The sequence below is a fragment of the Hylobates moloch genome, unplaced genomic scaffold, assembly GCF_009828535.3.
Source record: "Hylobates moloch isolate HMO894 unplaced genomic scaffold, HMol_V3 SCAFFOLD_6, whole genome shotgun sequence".
NCBI lineage: Eukaryota > Metazoa > Chordata > Mammalia > Primates > Hylobatidae > Hylobates > Hylobates moloch.
In genome coordinates this window covers 21,836,059-21,857,284 of record NW_026652281.1, presented here as the reverse complement: position 1 = coordinate 21,857,284, position 21,226 = coordinate 21,836,059, and the positions used below count along the sequence as shown (strand labels likewise).

The 21,226-nt window shown below is 42.6% G+C and overlaps 1 protein-coding gene across 5 annotated transcripts in view; it reads left to right on the top strand.

The window, feature by feature from the left end:
* LMNB1 (lamin B1) overlaps window positions 1-21,226 on the top strand; it is a 62,025-nt gene that overhangs the window by 13,518 nt on the left and 27,281 nt on the right. For 4 of the 5 annotated variants that reach the window (XM_032156541.2, XM_058440551.1, XM_058440552.1 and 1 more), the window contains exons 2-3: window positions 16,227-16,383; window positions 17,041-17,166. In XM_032156541.2, coding sequence (XP_032012432.1) covers window positions 16,227-16,383; window positions 17,041-17,166 — 283 coding nt within the window. Of the gene's footprint in view, window positions 1-15,642; window positions 15,665-16,226; window positions 16,384-17,040; window positions 17,167-21,226 lie in introns of those variants that run through there. The other variant, XM_058440550.1, reaches the window with a different exon arrangement.

The window sequence follows — 21,226 nt, the reverse complement described above, 5'->3', positions numbered from 1 at the left end:
TAGAGTATAGTATTAATCTTCAGAAGGAAAGAAGATCCTCAGCTTTGCTTTCACTTCTCTTTTAAGAAAATTAAAAGTGAGTGCCCTGGGCTGGGCGCGGTGGCTCACGCCTGTAATCCCAGCACTTTTGGAGGCCCAGGCGGGCGAATCACGAGGTCAGGAGATCGAGACCATCCTGGCTAACACGGTGAAACCCCGTCTCTACTAAAAAATGCAAAAAATTAGCTGGACGTGGTGGTGGGCGCCTGTAGTCCCAGCTTATCGGGAGGCTGAGGCAGGAGAATGGTGTGAACCCGGGAGGCGGAGCTTGCAGTGAGCCCAGATTGTGCCACTGCACTCCATCCTGGGCAACAGAGTGAGACTCTGTCTCAAAAAAAAAAAAAAAAAAAAAAGTGAGTGCCCGTTCACAGGGTTCTCTCCCCCAGAGAGGTGCACCTCTAGCTTTGCTCTTGTAGCCAGTCTTATTCTTGTGTTCAGAGCTCTGTTTCTCTTCGTATTGCCTAAATTTTTCCAAACCAGCATTTCTACTCTGTTGTTTTTGTGCATTTTGTTTATTTTTTTATTTTATTTTGAGACAGAGTCTTGCTGTGTCGCCCAGGCGGGAGTGCAATGGCATGATCTCAGCTTACTGCAACCTCCACCTCCTGGGTTCAAGCAATTCTCTGGCTTCAGCCTCCTGAGTAACTGGGATTATAGGCATGCGCCACCACGCCCGGCTAATTTTGTATTTTTAGTAGAGACCGGGTTTCACCATGTTGGCCAGGCTGGTCTCGAACCCCTGACCTCAAGTGATCCACCCGCCTCGGCCTCCCAAAGTGCTGGGATTATAGGCGTGAGGCACTGTGCCCAGCCTTTTTTGTGCATTTTAAAACATCTTTTGACGCAGCTGTAGCCACGCTAAACTGACTGCCTGGGCTGTCCAGATTACCTCCTGAGTTACTAATTCTTTTTAATAGAGATGGGGTTTCTCCATGTTGGTCAGGCTGGTCTCGAACTCCCGACCTCAGATGATCCAGCAGCCTCGACCTCCCAAAGTGCTGGGATTACAGGTGTGAGCCACCATGCCTGGCCGAGATACTAATTCTTTTTATTATTGCTGGTGCTCTGTTTCAGAGTGCATTGGTTTTGAGCGGTCTGTTTATTCCAATGTTACTTTTTCTACTTGCTCTGTTATTTTTATTTTATTTTATTTTTTTTTTTGAGACAGAGTTTCGCTCATGTTGCCCAGGCAGGAGTGCAATGGCGCAATCTCGGCTCACTGCAACCTCCACCTCCTGGGTTCAAGCGATTCTCCTGCCTCAGCCTCCCTAGTAGTTGGGATTATAGGCATGTGCCACTACGCCCGGCTAATTTTATATACATACATATATATATATATATATATATATTTTTTTTTTTTTCCTTGAGACGGAGTCTGGCTCTGTCGCCCAGGCTGGAGTGCAGTGGCACGATCTTGGCTCACTGCAAGCTCCGCCTCCCGAGTTCAAGCCATTCTCCTGCCTCAGCCTCCCGAGTTCACGCCATTCTCCTGCCTCAGCCTCCCGAGTAGGTGGGACTACAGGCGCCTGCCAACACGCCCGGCTAATTTTTTGTATTTTTAGTAGAGACGGGGTTTCACTGTGTTGGCCAGGATGGTCTCGATCTCCTGACCTCGTGTTCCACCTGCCTCAGCCTCCCAAAGTGCTGGGATTACAGGCGTGAGCCACTTCACCCGGCCTAATTTTATATTATTAATAGAGATGAGGTTTCTCCATGTTAGGCTGGTCTTGAACTCCCGACCTCAGATGATCTGTCCGCCTCAGCTTCCCAAAGTGGTGGCATTACAGACATGAGCCACTGCACCCGGCCTTATTTTATTTTATTTTTGAGACAGTCTTGCTCTGTTGCCCAGACTGGAGTGTAGTGAGTGGTGTGATCTCTGCTCAGTATAACCTCTACCTCCCAGGTTCAAGTGATTCTTGTGCTTCAACCTCTCCAGTAGCGGGGATTACAGGCGTGCACCACCAAGCCCTGTCAATTTTTGTATTTTTAGTAGAGATGGGGTTTTGCCATGTTGCCCAGGCTGGCCTCGAACTCCTGACCTCAGGTGATCTGCCTGCCTCGGCCTCCCAAAGTGCTGGGATTACAGATGTGAGCCACCACATCTGGTCTGCTGTGTTATTTTTAATTTGTGCAGAATTCAAGAGTTGTCAGAAGCACATATGTTATAGCAGAAATACTCACAAACATAGTCCCCAGCAGAACTCAGTAATATACTGTGATTAGTTTTTCTTGCCTATCACACCTTTTTATCACCTATAAAAATAGTATTTTTTCCCACTTACTTTTTTGTATAATTATATAGAGTCTATGCCAGTTGTTAGAACATCAAATCATTCAGGATCATTTTTAAATTAATTTTATCTCATTAAATAATTACCTTTGGGTACCTTGTGTTTTTCTCCAGTCTAGTTGTATTGTATAAGCATTGATAGTTTGGGTATAGAATTCTAGTTTGTAAATGCTATGTTCTTAGACTTTTGAAGGCATGTTTTGGCCAAGGCAGGTGGATCATCTGAGGTCAGGAGTTCGCGACCAGCCTGGCCAACATTGTGAAATCCCGTCTCTACTAAAAATACAAAAAATTAGCTGGTGTGGTGGCAGGTGCCTGTAATCCCAGCTACTCAGGAGGCCGAGGCAGGGGAATTGCTTGAACCCGGGAGGTGGAGGTTGCAGTGAGCCCAGGTCACGCCACTGCACTCCAGCCTGAGCGACAAGAGCGAAACTCTATCTCAATAAATAAATAAATAAATAAATAAACAAATAAATAAATAAATAAAATGAAGACATGTTCTTTAGTTTTCTAGCTTTCATTGGCTACAGAAGTAATGATGAGTGAAAAATTTAAAAGCTTGTAGGATCTTCTTTTGATCCAGTTCTAAAATTTCACAGGGATGTTCCTCGTAGATCTCTTCTCATCTGTTGTGTTGATCATCTGATTGAATTCTTTTGGTCTTGAAATTTATGTCCTTCAGTTGGAAATTTTCTTGATATTTTCTCCTCTTTTATTACCATATGAGACTCCTGTTATTCAAATGTTGGATCTCTTACATTGATGCTTTGGTTTTCTTCCCGTTTTTAAAAAATATTTTTTCTCTACTAAGAGATGTTCTCGATTTTGTTTTCCAATTTTTGCTATTGTATTTTAAATTTCTAATAGCTTCTTTTTAGTCTTTCTCTTTCTTTTAAAGATAGTGTCTTACCCTTGCCCAGGCTGGAGTGCAGTGGCATGATCTTGGTTCACTACAGCCTCAATCTCCTAGGCTCAAGTGATCCTCTCACCTCAGCCTCTGGAGTAGTTGGGCCTATAGGTGTGTGCCACTACACCCAGCTAATTTCTTGATTTTTTTCATAGAGACAAGGTCTTACTATGTTGCTGGTCTCAAATTCCTGAGCTCAAGTGGTCCTTCTGCCTCAGCCTCCCAAAGTGTTGGGATTACAGGTGTGAACCATCATGCCTAGCCTTTTTTATTCTCTTGATGTCTCTTTTTTTGTTTTTGAGACAGGGTCTTCCTCTGTTGCCCAGGCTGGAATGCAGTGGCGTGATCGCGGCTCGCTGCAACCTCTGCCTCCCAGGTTCAAGTGATTCTCCTGCCTCAGCCTCCCTAGTAGCTGGGATTACAGGCATGTGCCACCATGCCAGGCTAATTTTGTATTTTTAGTAGAGACGGGGTTTGTCCATGTTGGTCAGGCTGGTCTCAAACTCCCGACCTCAGGTGATCCGCCCACCTCGGCCTCCCAGAGTGCTGGGATTACAGGCATGAGCCACCGCGCCCGGCAGCACTAGGGATTTTAAGCAGAAAGGGAAACAATATGAGATATAGGTGCTTAGAAACTATTTTTAGAGAGGCTACAGGAGCAGTAATGATGCCTAGAACATTGTTGTAGAACTAACCTTCTTGGGAGCTTTTATGTGTGAGGCCACCAATGGAACCAGTAAACTGTTTTAAAAACAGTATATAGCTACTATTCAGGTCTAGGAAGCTGCCACTGCTATTGCTTTAGGAATAGCTGCCTCATAACACCCAGGAAACTGGAGAATGGACATTGGAACACTGTTTCAGAAATATTTTACACCCAGGTCAGTGCCTAGCACATTGTAGATGAGTGACAAAGGTAGTAATTATTGGTTTTTCTTTTTCTTTTTAAATGAATCAGTCATTTTATTTAAGACTTAATCCCCCCGGGCACGGTGGGTCACGCTTGTAATCCCAGCACTTTGGGAGGCCGAGGCGGGCGGATCACGAGGTCAGGAGATCGAGACCACGGTGAAACCTTGTCTCTACTAAAAATACAAAAAATTAGCTGGGCGTGGTGGTGGGCGCCTGTAGTCCCAGCTAGTTGGAGAGGCTGAGGCAGGAGAATGGCGTGAACCCGGGAGGCGGAGCTGGCAGTGAGCCGAGATCGCGCCACTGCACTCCAACCTGGGTGACACAGCGAGACTCTGTCTCAAAAAAAAAAAAAAAAAGACTTAATCTGTAAGAGTCTGCTCCACACTCCTGTGCCTGTTTATGTTACAGTCAATTTTTTTTTCTGTTTCAAAGAAGTGGTTTTGTGGTCCAGTTTCAATCTCATTTAGTATTTTTCCTAATTTTACCCGAGTTTCAGCTAGGATTTGCCTGAGTTTGATTAGGTTGTTGCTAATTCATTGACAGATTAGTTTATTCAGTGAGTAGCAGAATTTTATTGGCACCGGAAACTATCCTTTGTAACTTTGAGTTTATGCAAAAGCATCTTCTTAGTCTTTTTGCATATGCCAGAGGAGACCCTTGTTAATAGAAATTGTGATCACCAGGCAGGGCATGGTGGCTCATGCCTGTAATCCCAGCACTTTGGGAGGCTGAGGCAGGTGGATCTCCTGAGGTCAGGGGTTCGAGACCAGCCTGGCCAACATGGTGAATCCCCATCTCTACTAAAAATACCAAAAATTAGCCGGGTGTAGTGGCGGGCGCCTGTAATCCCAGGTACTCAGGAGGTTGAGACAGGAGAATCCCTTGAACCCAGGAGGCAGAGGTTGCAGTTAGCTGAGATCGCGCCATTGTACTCTGGCCTGGGCAACAAGAGTGAAACTCCATCTCTAAAAAAAAAAGAAAGAAAGAAAGAAAGAAAGAAATTGTGATCATAAGACATTCTAGAGTTTTGGTGTAATTTTTTTTTTTTTTTGAGATGGAATCTCGCTTTGTTGCTCAGGCTGGAGTGCAATGGAGTGATCTTGACTCACTGCTACCTCCATCTCCCAGGTTCAAGCGATTCTCCTGCTCAGCCTCCCGAGTAGCCGAGATTACAGGCATGAGCCACCACGCCCAACTAATTTTTGTATTTTTAGTAGAGATGGGGTTTCACCATGTTGACCAGGCTGGTCTCCAACTCCTGACCTCAGGTGATCTGCCCGCCTTGGCCCCCTAAAGTGCTGGGATTACAGGAGTGAGCCACCGTGCCTGGCCGAGTTTTTGTGTTAAAACTTAATTGTTTTAAAACAAATTATGTTATATTTGTTTTAATTTCGGGGAAGTTCATTAATTTTCTTTTGGAAAAATACTGTGGATCATATCCTTTTTCCCTTTGGAAGGGAAGTTAACATGAGGACGGTGTTGAAGCTGATGAGTGGCTGCTGGAGCAAATGCATGCTTGATAAACAGTTTGAGCCTGTTATGAAATAAAATTATCTAGTTTTACGACAAGGTTTTTATGTGGGCATATTTTACTTTAAATTGAAAATAAGGTTTATTTTTTCTCTAAAGGTCTGGAGCATGGCTAGATAATAAAAGACATGGCATGGTGATGCTGAGCTCTGGGTGTGAGGAGATCCCCAGACACGGATTTGTGTGATAGTCACTTGGGTACTGCACTAGTGTTGAGTGGTGTTCAGCTGCTACTAGACAGCTGTTCAGAAGAACCTTACAGTACATGAAAGCAGGAACAGAGCTTAGCCAGCTAGGCCTAATTGGCCTGGCTCTGTATGTACATTGGGTCTGTTTTAAGGGATTTAAAAATCCTTGTTTTGTGGCTTTGATTAGAAGTAACAATTTTGTATAGAATGATTTGTTAGCTGATTACAGGTGAAAAACTAAATGGCTTTTCTCTTTCACCTACTGTAATATATTTGTTTTTCTAAATAAGAATGGGCCTGAGGTGAAATGTTAGGGATAGGTACTGACACAAACTGACCAAGAGAATGTTAACAGATGGGCAATAATTTGCTGTTACCCAAATTAATTAAAACTATTCTGTAATGAGCTTCAGATTATGTTGTATTTGTCCCTGCAAGTTTACTTATTGATTTGTTTCACACTAATTCTTTGTTCCCTGTTTAAGTGGACAATCTTATTTTTTCAAGTGTTTATGGTTGGAATATGCTTACTAATTCCTTTTCCTTTTTTTTTTTTTTTTAAGGTAAGGATCTTGCTCTGTTGCCTAGAGCGACAGTGGCTGCAGTGCCGTGGCATGACCACAGCTCACTGCAGCCTTAACCTCCCTGGCCCAAGCAATCCTCCCATCTCAGTCTCTCTAGTAGCTGGGACTACAGGCACAGGCCACTACTCCCAGCTAATTTTTGTATTCTTTGTAGAAGTGGGGTTTCACCATGTTGCCCAGGGTGGTCTCGAATTCCTGGGCTCAAGCATCCTGCCCATTTTGGCCTCCCAAAGTGCTAGGATTACAGACATGAACCACCGGGCCTGGCCCCCTAATTCATTTTCAAGTAGTTATTGTTATTGCAGGCCTGGAATGACTTTCTGAATGTTATGTATGTGGTATGACTTTTGTAAGAACATACCCTAAAGTTATCACCTAGTAATAATATATTTCTCTAAGAGCTCCATTGAGGGTTCATTATCTGGCGATTCTGTGATTGGATGCGGTTTTTTTTTGTTGTTGTTTGTTTGTTTGTTTGTTTTAGATGGAGCCTCGCTCTGTCGCCCAGGCTGGAGTGCAGTGGCGCGATCTTGCCTCACCGCAACCTCCGCCTCCCAGGTTCAAGCAATTCTCCTGCCTCAGCCTCCCGAGTAGCTGAGATTACAGGCATGCACCACTATGCCTGGCTAATTTTGTATTTTTAGTTGAGACGGGGTTTCTCCATGTTGAGGCTGGTTTCGAACTCCTGACCTTAGGTGATCCGCCCGCCTCAGCCTCCCAAAGTGCTGGGATTACAGGCGTCAGCCACTGTGCCCGGCCCTGGATGCATTTTTTAATCTCCTTTTTTTGCTTTGCCCTGTCTTCTTATGGTGCTGACTGATGTCTACTTTCTGATTGGTAGGACTAGTCTGGAGTAGGGTACACCTAGACAAATGAAGGACACCCAGGGAGTGAGAGACAGAGTCATCCTCACAGAAGGACTAGTGCAGAGGCCAAGCAAAGTTCAGACACTAAGTTCCAGAACCAAGTAGTTCAATGCAGAAGTCAGGGTTGGAAATGACCTTAAAACAAGTCAAGGTCAAACTGGCGGCATGTTGAAAAACCAACATGATTAAAGCAGCAGAGTATATGGTATTGCTAGTGGTAGAAGGTGCTTAGGAGCAATTTAGAAAGTGTTAACCAAGTGGATTTAGATTAGTTCTATAGGCCTCAGGAGAGGATAGGCATGTGTCCCAGATACATGGTACTAGGTTTTATTGGGAAAGTACAACCATAGTAAAGCTGTGTATGTTAGTCTTAAGTCACTGCTGTAGAATGTTAGCAGGAATATAAATATATCCTTTCTAGCTAATTTTCTTTTTCTTTTTCTTTTTTCTTTCTTTTTTTTTTTTTTTTTCTGAGATAGAGCTTTGCTCTTTGGCCCAGTTGGAGTGCAGTGGCGCGATCTCAGCTCTCTGCAAGCTCCACCCCCGGATTCAAGTGATTCTCCTGCCTCAGCCTCCCGAGTAGCTGGGATTACAGGCATGGACCACCATGTCTGGCTAATTTTTGTATTTTTAGTAGAGACGCAGTTTCGCCATGTTGGCTAGGCTGGTCTTGAACTCCTGGCCTCATGTGATCCACCCGCCTTGGCCTCCCAAAGTGCTGGGATTACAGGCGTGAACCACTGCACCCAGCCGGGCTAATTTTCTTTTTAATGGCCAAATACTTGATTACACCTGGTTACTTGTTATGAGCCATAAAATTCAAGCTTACTTGAAATGAAAGCTAATTTGGTTTATTAAGGGAGGAAATTCTTAATTAGCATAGAATGCCAGTTACATTTATAAAACTTTTTTTTTTTTTTCTGGTTGCAGTTAGGGTTTGGTTCTTCTGTAAAACATCTAAAGCAAATGGGTATGTTTTGCGACTTATGTTCAAGAGTGCATACATTTCTAGTATTAGATTCACATGTTGAATTTAACATAAGAAGATCTCCTTATCTGGAATATAAATAGTTTAATCAGGCAGGTGGATAACACAACAAATCCAGTCAGGAAATGGACTCAAAGTAAATGTATACTAATACCTTAAGTGTTAGATAGCTTCTAGTAATTTAGAATTCCTATCTTAATTGCTCTGTGTTTGGAGGCATTGTCAGATGTCATTCTGTGCTTAGGTGATAGCTGCAGTAAATTCATATATGTATGTTTTAGGATATCAGTTCTATAGGTTTCTGCACTTTGACTATGTGCTGATAACTACGCTTGGACTTTCTACATTATATTAATAAATGAAAAATAATATGGGTAGAAAATTATGACAAGAATGTGTTCAGAATATTAACTCACTGCATGGCTCCCCATGTATCCTTGACAACTCATGTGACATAGAAGACTCATTGATTTGGCTGAGTGCAGTGGCTCATGCTGGTAATCCCAGCACTTTGGGAGGCTGAGGCGGACAGGTCACTTGAGCCTAGGAGTTTGAAACCAGCCCGGGCAACATAGGAAAACCCCATCTTCCCACCTGCCCCCGCAAAATACAAAAATTAGCCAGGTGTAGTGGCACATGTGTATACTCCCAGCTTCTTGGGGGACTGAGATGGGAGGATTGTTTGAACCCAGGATGTAGAGGTTGCAGTGAGCCGTGATCGTGCCACTGCACTCCAGTCTGGGCAACAGAGCGAGACCATCTCAAAAAAAAAAAAACAAAAAACAAAAACAAAAAAACAAACAAAAACACAAAAAAAACAAGCTGGGCGCGGTGGCTCGTCGAGCCTGTAATCCCAGCACTTTGGGAGGCTGAGGCAGGTGGATCACGAGGTCAGTAGGTGGAGACCATCCTGGCCAACATGGTGAAACCCCGTCTCTACTAAAAATACAAAAAAATTGGCTGGGCATGGTGGTGGGTGCCTGTAGTCCCAGCTACTCGGGAGGCTGAGGCAGGTGAATGGCGTGAACCCAGGAGGCGGAGCTTGCAGTGAGCCAAGATCGCGCTACTGCACTCCAGCCTGGGCGACAGAGCGAGACTCCGTCTCAACACAAACAAACAAAAACACTCCAACTCACTGATTTATTGCTATTATCTGATGGAGACATGAGTGTAACCTTACGAATTTTTTTCATGATTCATTCAGCCTAGGAAATTTGTAGGAAGAAAGAGAGAATATCCATGCATGTGAGTTTTAGAGATTATAGAAGCATCAGTTATTATTTTTTTCTTCTTGGAAGAGACGTGATATTTTACATAGGATGAAAAAAGAAGTTGTGTGTATCTGTGATTTTTTTTTTCCTTCCTGGAAAAGACATGATACATGTTACATAGGATGAAAAAAGAGAAGTTGTGTGTGTGTTTGTGTGTGTGTGTGCTTGTAACATTTACCAAAATAGTCGTTACCTGAGTTTTCTGTGTAGAAGATGTAGGAATAATAAGTCATGGGCCTTGCCCTCAAAGAGTTTTCAGTCTCTTGAGGTAGCTAAGCACATCCACAAATACAGGGATTTGTATGATCAATGCACTGTATAAGTGCTGTATATGCAAGAGGAAGAGATCTCTTAATTAGCCACTTTACGATGCATTGACTCTTCCACTGTTAATATTGTGGCCTAAGGAGGAAGAGGAAAAATGTATGAACACAGAACAATTTGTTTGTGGAATTAAAGGACTCACAATGTAAGGACAGCTGTAAGAACTGTCTGCCCTGTGCTCCCAGTGCAGGTAGCCCCACAAGTCCCTTTTCATCATTTTACTTCAGCATCTGCAAGATAAGCCTTTATGCTACCTAGACAGCTACACACCTAAGTGTGGTGACATGGCCTAGTGCCTGACCCTGAGCAGTAAAGGTACTAAGAGTCCGGAAGAAGGAAGGGAATACTAAAAACGCACTTAGCTGGGACCCTGTCTTATTTATTTATCTTTCTCTTCCTGATAGTACATAGTAGGTACTCAGTAATGTCTGCTGGATTAAGTAAATGTGTCTCAAAACTAAGGATCTGGACTGAGCCTCTCCCCCGTCTCGAAACTCTCCTGTGTACCTGTGCATAGGAGTGCATATAAATGCCACTGTACATTTGTGTGGGTTAGAAAAAACAAAAGTGTGTTCATAACCTCCTATGAGAAGAGACTATAAATTACTTTGCACCAAGGGCGGTAGCTGACTCTTGAGTTCTCTTCAGTGCCTGGAACAATGCCTGCTGCCCACCTGCTTGTGAAAGCTGTGGTGGCTTGTACAGGCACTGCAGGGCAGATCTAGATTGACTATTTGGGTCTCAGAATAACCTTGGTCCTCTATAACAGAGGCTGAGTACTTATCTTTTCATGAGTTGTTATACTAAAGTAAAATTGTAAGTACTGCTTTCTTGTGGCTTGCTTCTTTCATTTTTTTTTTTTTTTTTGAGAAGGAGTCTCGCTCTTTCACCCAGGCTGGAGTACAGTGGTGCGATCTCGGCTTACTGCAAGCTCCGCCTCCTGGGTTCAGGCCATTCTCCTGCCTCAGCCTCCCGCGTAGCTGAGACTACAGGCGCCTGCCACCTTGCCTGGCTAATTTTTTGTATTTTTAGTAGAGACAGGGTTTCACCGTGTTAGCCAGGATGGTCTCGATCTCCTGACCTTGTGATCTGCCCGCCTCGGCCTCCCAAAGTGCTGGGATTACAGGTGTGAGCCACCGCGCCCGGCCGCTTCTTTCATTTTTTAACAGAAATTTTATTGAGTATCCCCACCCTATACCAGGCATTGCCAGGCACTGAGGATCTGAAGGTAATCTCATTTTACCCACCTTCCAGTGTAGGAGACAGACATGGAATCTTAAATCTTAAAAAGATGTATATACCATGCACCATATGAGAATGATGCACAAAGTGCTATGGAGCCTAGAAAGGTACATGATTTTTTTCTGCTAAGAGAGGTAAAGCAGGGAAGCATTACAGAGGAAGGATGACATTTGTTCCATCCTTGGTCTTGGTTTCAAATGGCAGTTGGTTAGGGATTAGATGGAGTTAGGAATGGGAATAGATGGCATGGAGCTGGGGAGAGTGAAGTCTGAGGCTCAGAAGGTCTTTAGGACTTAGACCTGAAGGCTTTTCTAGGGGGACATGCCATGCCAAGAAGCTTGCATATTTCTTTTTTTTAATTTTTTTATTTTATTTTATTTTTTTTTTTTATTTTTATTTTATTTTTATTTTTTTTTATTTTTTTATTTTTTATTTTTTTATTTTCCATAATTTTTTTTTTTATTATACTTTAGGGTTTTAGGGTACATGTGCACAATGTGCAGGTTTGTTACATATGTATCCATGTGCCATGTTGATTTCCTGCACCCATTAACTCATCATTTAGCATTAGGTGTATCTCCTAATGCTGTCCCTCCTCCCTCCCCCCACCTCACAACAGTCCCCGGAGTGTGATGTTCCCCTTCCTGTGTCCATGAGTTCTCATTGTTCAGTTCCCACCTATGAATGAGAACATGGGGTGTTTGGTTTTTTGTCCTTGCGATAGTTTACTGAGAATGATGTTTTCCAGTTTCATCCATGTCCCTACAAAGGACACGAACTCATCATTTTTTATGGCTGCATAGTATTCCATGGTGTATATGTGCCACATTTTCTTAATCCAGTCGCTTGCATATTTCTTGATGGTCAGAAGTTTTCAAACTGTTTTGCAGAAAACTAGGACTGTTGGGATGGGGCTTGATGGGACACTGGACCCTACACTGTATCTTCTTTTTTTTTTTTTTTTTTTTTTTTGAGACGGAGTTTCACTCTTGTTGCCCAGGCTGTAGTGCAATGGCACAATCTTGGCTCACCGCAACCTCCGCCTCCCGGGTTCAAGCAATTCTTCTGCCTCAGTCTCCTGAGTAGCTGGGATTACAAGCATGTGCCATCACGCCTGGCTAATTTTGTATTTTTAGTAGAGACTGGGTTTCTCCATGTTGGTCAGGCTGGTCTTGACCTCCTGACCTCAGGTGATCCGCCCGCCTCGGCCTCCCAAAGTGCTGGGATTACAAGTGTGAGCCCTTGCAGCCAGACTGTCTGTCTGTCTGTCTATCTATATTTTTTTTTTTGGAGATAGGGTCTCACTCTGTCACCAAGGCTGGAGTGCAGTGGCACGATCAGGGCTTACTGCAGCCTCGGCCTCCTGGGATCAAGTGATTCTCCTGCCTCAGCCCCTCTAGTAGCTGGGACTACAGGCATGTGCCACCACGCCTGGCTAATTTTTTTTAATTTTTAGTAGAGATGGGGTCTCACCGTGTTGCCCAGGCTAGTCTCCCTTCCAAAGTGCTGGGATCATAGACGTGAGCCACCGCACTTGGCCAAGAAGTAATTTATAACAGAACAATTTATATGTTCATAAAACAGTGTTTTACGTGACTAAGAGCTTGACATAAAATGAACAGTAGAAGCATTAGTCATGATTGAAATTAAAGCTCCTATAAAATTTCCACTGGTATCACTGGGTGGCCCTCAGGGTACTACAAGTAAATACTCTCTTCATCCCCTGTCCTCCTTATCTTCTTTGGTTTTTATTTTTATGGAAGAAATCACTATATTCTAGTCATCTGGTTGTACTGCCTTGGGTTAATTTTTGGCTTCTTGTGTTTTCTACACTCCACAAGATGTTGCACACAGTATCTTTCACTTGGTAGTATGACATCCTGAGTTTTGAGCTATTTGCATGTATTATTTATTAAATCTGTGAAGTCAAATAAACAAGAACGATACTGCATAAAATATGCCGATTTTACAGGTTGTTGCATACAATAACTTGTAAACTTGATGTGCTGTTTTATGCAGTATCATTCTTGCTGGACCATTTTGGTCCCTGGAAGGCACAGGTCATTCTCCTGCCATGAGGCAGCATCACATTGAGAAGTACCACATTATGACCTGACCTTTAAAAATTACTGTTTGTAATTGTTTTAAGTAATTAATTTTGAGTCAGTAGCTTTTGTAAGTATTGTGTAATACTGTATTTAAAATATGGTTTTATTTTCAATCATATGTATTATGACATGTATCCTAGCCCTTCTGGTAATTTTATAGTGGGGCAAAATAGCGGCTTCTTCACAAGTGTCAGTTCATTCCTGTGGAGCTCCAGCACTTGTGTGAACTAGGCATTTTGGTTGTAAATTATTACAGTATGGGATTTTTTTTTAACAGTTAATTTTTTCCTCTTCTGGACTAGTCTTCAGTTAAAGCCTGCCATCTTGTGGTGTTTTAAAGCATGAGATTTAAGCATGTAGCATGACTGCTGAGCTTTTATGATGAGTAAAAAGTGAATACTATTAAATCTTTTCATATGTGATCATCATTTGGCCAGTTTATTTCTTCACTTTATTTTAATATTACAATATTATTTTGAAATTTTTATTAATTAAAGATTCCTCTTTAGCCAGTCCTCAAACATCAGTAAGTAAAAGTATTCTATAATAGCAGTTTTTTAGTTTATTTTTTAAATCCTATTTCTCCAAGAAAAATACAATAGCAGTTTTAAGAACAGGTATTAATAATTTTGATATTATTATTTTTTTTGAGACAGAGTCTCACTCTGTCACCCAGGCTGGAGTGCAGTGGTATGATCTCGGCTCACTGCAACCTCTACTTCCTGGGTTCAAGCAATTCTCCTGCCTCAGCCTCCCGGGTAGCTGGGATTACAGGCACACCCCACCACGCCCTGCTAATTTTTGTATTTTTTATAGAGACAGGGCTTCATTTTGGCCAGGCTTGCCTGAAACTCCTGAGCTCAGGTGATCCACTTGCCTCGGCCTCCCAAAGTGCTGGGATTACAGGCATGGCCCACCATGCCTGGCAATAATTTTGATATTATTAAGGCTTCTCTGTGTAACTACTGTTAACAATTATTTGGATAAGAGAAATACTGACCTTTAAAATATAATTATTGGGCATAATATATCCAAATGAACTATAATTTTATAATGTAGAACTCCATTTAAAAAAAAGTGATATTTAGAGGCCGGGTGCAGCAGCTCATGCCTGTAATCCCAGCATCTTGAGAAGCTGAGGCCGGCGGATCACTTGAGGCCAGGTGTTCGAGACCAGCCTGGCCAAAATAGGCAAACCCCATCTCTACTACAAATACAAAAAATTAGCCGGTCTTAGTACCGCACGCCTGTAATCCCAGCTACTTGGGAGGCTGAGGCATGAGAATCACTTGAACCCAGGAGGCAGAGGTTGCAATGAGCCGAGATCGCCCCACTGCGCTCCAGCCTAGGTGATGGTGAGACGCTGTCTCAAAAACAAAAAAAAAGTAATATTTAGGGAAAAAGAAACTTCAATTTGAACCTCAGCTTGTTTTTTTTTGTTGTTGTTTTTGAGACGGAGTTTCACTCTTGTTGCCCAGGCTGGAGTGCAATGGCACAATCTTGGCTCACTGCAACTTCTGCCTCCTGGGTTCAAGTGATTCTCCTTCCTCAGCCCCTTGAGTAGCTGGGATTACAGGCATGCACCACCATGCCTGGATAATTTTTTTGTATTTTTAGTAGAGACGGGGTTTCTCCATGTTGGTTAGGCAGGTCTTGAACTCCCAACCTCAGGTAATGCGCCCACCTCGGCCTCCCAAAGTGCTGGGATTACAGGCATGAGCCACCACGCCCGGCCTGTTTGTTTGTTTTTTTGAGACAGTGTCTCTCTCTGTCTTCCAGGCTGGTGTGCAGTGGTGTGATCTCGGCTCACTGCAACCTCCACCTCCCGAGTTCAAGTGATTCTCCTGCCTGAGCCTCCTGAGTAGGTGGGACTACAGGCATTGCACCACCATGCCCGGCTTAAGTTTTTGTATTTTTTGGTAAAGACAGGTTTTACCATGTTGGCGAGGCTGGTCTTGAACTCCTGACCTCGAGTGATCCACCAGCCTTGGCCTTCCAAAGTGCTGTGATTACAGGCATGAGCCACCGGGCCCAGCCCTGAACCTCAGTTTTTTGGTAGTTAGTTGTATAAACTGAAATAATTTTTATGCAAAATATTAGGGAGGCCATTATTTATTGTTACCTCTATGTAACAAAATGGGAGATACTTGCAAGCTTGGGGTCAATTAGTTCTTATTAATATCAGGGGAGTTTCAGTATCATGCATTGCGTTATAACATTACTTTTTAAAATAACATTTTCTTCTCGTTTAGTGTAATTTGATTTTTTTTTTTTTTTTTTTTTTTTTTGAGACTGGGTCTTGGTCTACTGCCCAGCTGCAGTACAGTTGTGCAGTCATGGCTCACTGCAGCCTCAACCTCCTGGTCTCAAGCGATGTCCCCGCCTAAGCCTCCCGAGTAGCTGGGACTACAGGTGTGTGTCACCGTGCCGGGCTCTTTTTTTTTTTTTTTTTTTTTTTTTGTAGAGTCAGGGTCTTACTATGTTGCCTAGGTTGGTCTTGAATTCCTGGTCTCAAGTGATCCTTCCACATCGGTCTCTCAAAGTGTTGTGATTACAGATGCAAGCCACTGTGCTTAGCATGATATCCTGACTTATAGTTCCTGTACGTTTTGGCTTATAATATGCATTATATTAAAAAAATGAATTTTCATTTCTTCAAAAATATCCTGTGTCAGTGTGCCTCTTTACAGAGCAAGGGGGACATGCAGTCTCACTCAGGGACAAGCAGGATTCTGGTACATTGGTCTCTATATGGACGTCTTTGACCCATAGTCATTAGTAATCATGTGACATTGAAAGAGAATGTTAGCCAACAAAACCTCTAGATCCAATGCTTGTGAATTGCTTCTCTAATTTTGATAGGTGATGGGAGCCTTTATTTAAACTACTTCTCTTGTTTGTCCCTTCAGCAGAGGGAGAAGACCTCAAGTCATCAGTATGGTTTGATGTCTTGTGCTTTTTAAATCTATTCCAGCTATGCTAAGAAGGAATCTGATCTTAATGGCGCCCAGATCAAGCTTCGAGAATATGAAGCAGCACTGAATTCTAAAGATGCAGCTCTTGCTACTGCACTTGGTGACAAAAAAAGTTTAGAGGGAGATTTGGAGGATCTGAAGGATCAGATTGCCCAGGTAAGGTCAAGCCTACTCTTGAGCCGTATGTGACAGGTTAATTGCCTCATCTGCCTTAAGCCATAGTTTTTTTGACTGATTGATTTTCAAATGTATTTTGTTTTTGAAATTTTATATATTTCTTTTCTGATGCTTTACTTGAAGAAAAGTCTTGAGGTAGCTAACATGCAAAACATTATCACCTCCCAGGTGTTATATCTGGATTGTCCAGATCTTGTGGCTCCCTTCTTCTTCCCTGTTGTACACACACTCATTCTGTCTCTGCTCTCAAAGCCTATTTTGTTAGTTAGGAAATAAGTAAGAAACGAGATGCCAAAATGCTGCTTTCCACGCAGGAAAAAATGAAACTGGTTAGCTAAAATAACTAGTTTGATTTTTGAAATATGAGTGAGTCATACGTCTCTGTTCTATTCCCTGTTGCCAATTAATAATTTGACGGGTGATTTGGTATGATACTCTGTGGGTGGGACGAGCAAATGAATACCCAGTTCTGTGATAAATCTTAAGATGAAGTAATTATACATTGATAAATGTATAGGAATTTTAACACTTGATCCGATTTCATTCATAGATATCTTATTATCATTTAATATCATAGATATTATTATTAAATGATTGCCATGCAATTTTTATCACAATTCTTTTTCCTTGTAATAGTTGGAAGCCTCCTTAGCTGCAGCCAAAAAACAGTTAGCAGATGAAACTTTACTTAAAGTGGATTTGGAGAATCGTTGTCAGAGCCTTACTGAGGACTTGGAGTTTCGCAAAAACATGTATGAAGAGGTAACTATATATAATTTTACTTTCTAAAGGAATGGAGGGGTTCTAGAATGACTTTGTCGTAGCTAAACATGTAATTATATTTTATTTATGATTTCTTTGCCACAAAAATATATCAAATAAAGAAATAATAAGGTTTGGGGATGGGGAGAAATTTTGCAGGTAGATTATTCAAGCTACTGCTGCTAAAAGACCGCATTTGAGAACTCAAGCTGTTACTGTAAACAGATATGATTTCACTTCATCTTACTTATTTTTGGTTTTTTGTTTTGGTTTTTTTGTTTTTTTTTTTGAGACGGAGTCTTGCTCTGCCGCCAGGCTGGAGTACAGTGGCGCGATCTCGGCTCACTTCAACCTCTGCCTCCTGGGTTCAAGCAGTTCTCCTGCCTCAGCCTCCCGAGTAGCTGGAACTACAGGCGTGCGCCACCACACCCAGCTAATTTTTGTATTTTTAGTAGAGACGGGGTTTCACCATATTGGCCAGGGTGGTCTCGATCTCTTGACCTCATGATCCGTCCACCTCGGCCTCCCAAAGTGCTGGGACTTCAGGTGTGAGCCACTGCATCCGGCCTCACTTCATCTTAACTTATAAAGGCTTGGTCACAGCAGCTAATTACTGTCAACATGTTTAAGCATTAGTTATCTATTCCTGCCTAACAAATTACTTCAAAGTTCATCAACCTAAAACCACAGACTTGTATTAGTTTCTCAGTTCCTGAAGGTCAGAATTCAGAGCTGCTAAACTGGATGATTCTGTTTCTGGGTCCCATGAGGTTGCAGTACAGCTTTTAACCTGGGCTGGAGGAATGGCATCTGAGCTCATTCACAGGGCTATAGGCAGGACGTGTGAACTGACACAGTTCCTCACCTCATGGTCGTCTTCATAGGGCTCCTCATGATATGGTTCCCCTGAGGGTCAGTGATGAGAGAGAGAGAGAAAGAAACACAACGAGAACATGAATACATGCTACCAGCTACCAAGGCAGAAGCCACATTGTCTTCTATAACCTAATCACAGAGGTTACATACCATCACTTTTGCCTTCTTCTATGGCTCACATCTGGAAATGCGGCTACTCACAGCATTTATAGGAGTGTAAATTTTTTTTTTTTTGAGGCACGAGTCCCGCTCTGTCAGCCAGGCTGGAATGCAGTTGGCATGATCTTGGCTCACTGCAACCTCTGCCTCCCGGGTTCAATCTATTCTCCTGCCTTAGCCCCCCCAGTAGCTGGGACTACAGGCGCGTGCCACCATGCCCTGCTAGTTTTTTGTATTTTTAATAGACGCGAGGTTTCACCGTGTTAGCCAGGATGGTCTTGATCTCCTGACCTTGTGATCAGCCTGCCTCAGCCTCCCAAAGTGCTGGGATTACAGGCGTGAGCCACCGTGCCCGGCTCACTCATGTGGAAATCTTAAAACATCACTTATAAGCCTTAACTGCTGTGGTTAAGGGGCAGGGGCAAAACTGTTGTCAAAGGAAGTAATAAAATTGAGGAAAGGGGAATGTATATTTCATGAAAATTGTAGAGGGTTGGAATCAACTCATGGGGGAGAACATGCTATTAATGTGCTAGGCTTAATGTTTTTAGAAGTAGTAATTTTGAAAACAGTGCCTAACAATAAAATAGGAATTCATTGTAGCAGTTAGCAAACCAGTTTTTTAGTTGGAGGGAAAATAATAGAAATCTGATTTTTTTTTAAATTGCAGGCTTTAAATAAAATAGATATTAGTGCAAGGTGCACCAGACAAGCAGTCAGACCTTGGACAACTCCTAGCGTCAGTTTCTTATTTAAAATGAAATACTGATACTGCTATTTTTTTCTTCAATGAGTGGTGAGGATCAAAGTGGAATACTGTGTGTGAAAACTCTTTGGATACTGTAGCGAGTGCTGTCATATAATTGTTACTAAGTGTTGCTTTGTTAAAGCAGATATTTTTATATGAGGTTGACTTACATTTTTGTTTTGTTTTGTAAAAATTGTGATTTATCATTACTTATTTCTGATGTTGTGTGTAGACAACCAGGAGTAGGGTTTTTTTTTCTTTGTAAGGTCACTGGTTCTATATAAAAAATAGCATCAGTAAAAAGTAATTTAATATTTTTAGAGTGCATAGCATCTTTGAATTTTTGGCTTTTGCCTTTTTGAGAATGGATTTTAAGATAGTCCCCTTCAGTTTTTTTTTTTTTTTTTACTGTTTTTGGAGACAGAGTCCTGCTCTCTCGCCCAGGCTGGAGTGCAGTGGTATGATCTTGCCTCACTGCAACCTCCACCTCCTAGGTTCAAGCGATTCTCCTGCCTCAGCCTCTGGAGTAACTGGGTCTACAGGCATGTGCCACCATGCCCGGCTAAGTTTTGTATTTTTAGTAGAGACAGGGTTTCACCACGTTGGCCAGGCTGGTCTCGAACTCCTGAACTCAAGTGATCACCTGCCTCAGCCTCCCAAAGTGCTGGGATTATAGTTGTGAGCCACCGCACCTGGCCTTTTTTACTTTAAAAACATTTTTTTTTGAGACAGAGTCTCACTCTTTCCCAGGCTGGTGTGCAGTGGTGCGGTCTTGGCTCACTGCAACCTATGCCTCCTGGATTCAAGCGATTCTTGTGCCTCAGACTCACGAGTAGCTGGGATTGCAGGTGCACACCCTCACAACTGGCTAACTTTTTTTTTTTTTCCTTATTTTTTACCAAGTAGCACCATGTTGTCCAGGCTGGTCTAAAATTCCTGGCCTCAGGTGATCCACTCGCTTCAGCCTCCCAAAGTGCTGGGATTACGGGTGTGAGCCACTACTCTGGCCTTAACTTTTTTTTTTAACATTCATGATATATATTCAGTAATAATATCTAACTTCCTTATTATGAAGAGTTGGGGGAAAAAAGGAAGGAGAAAGACAAAAGAGGAAGGAGAAGGTAGACAAAAAGCAAACCATTAGCAGTCACCCTCTTCAGTGTTTTCATGATTTAGGTATTATTTGCTTCATGAAATAGATGTGATCTCTGGGAGGGTGATAGCAGAACCCTCCTGATTTTTCTGGTTTTTCTGATTTTGTCAAGTGCACGCTCCTGTGTAGTAGTTAAGAGAAAGATGAAGAAATACACAGGAAAATACATGCGCTAATGTACACAAACAGCAACTTTGGTGGGTTATACTTCCCTCTTGTGGCTTCTTTAGATATTACCATTCTAATTATTATTATTTTTTTTGAGACAGAGTCTAGCTCAGCCGCGCAGGCTGGAGTGCAGTGGTGCGATCTTGACTCACTGCAACCACCGTCTCCCGGGTTCAAGCGATTCTCCCATCTCAGCCTCCCGAGTAGCTGGGATTACAGGCACCCTCCATCATGCCTGGCTAATTTTTGTATTTTAGTAGAGACAGGGTTTTACCATATTGGCCAGGCTGGTCTTGAACTCCTGACCTCGGGTGATCTGACTGCCTTGGCCTCCCAAAGTGCTAGGATTACAGGCGTGAGCCACGGCGCCCAGCCTTCCATTCTAATTTTATTTAGACACTTCCTTAAAACAGAGTAAAGGATCATGACAAATACTTCTGTTCTTTAACGGTAAATTTTTATATATATTTGGGTTAGTCAACTAACATTGTTAATAACATCCTGTGTCACTTGATAGTGATGGCTTAATACCGGCTTTTAAAGAAGTCCTGTAAATTAGCTTGTGCTGCCTATTATTATGTCTAAGAAAATAGTTTTATGGCTGGGCACAGTGGCTCACACCTGTAATCCCAGCACTTTGAGAGGCTGAGGCCAATGGATCACCTGAGGTCAGGAGTTTGAGACCGGTCTGGTCAACATGGTGAAATCTCATCTCTACTAAAAATACAAAAGTTAGCTGGGCATGGTGATATGTGCCTGTAATCCCAGTTACTGGGGAGGCTGAGGCAGGAGAACTGCTTGAACCTGGGAGGCGGAGGTTGCAGTGAGCTGAGATCACACCACTGCACACCAGCCTGGGCGACAGAGTGATACTCCATCTCAAAAAAAAAAAAAAAAAAAAAGAATAAGTTTCATTTCACATAAATCTTTACTTAAATTTATCACGACTGTTAAGT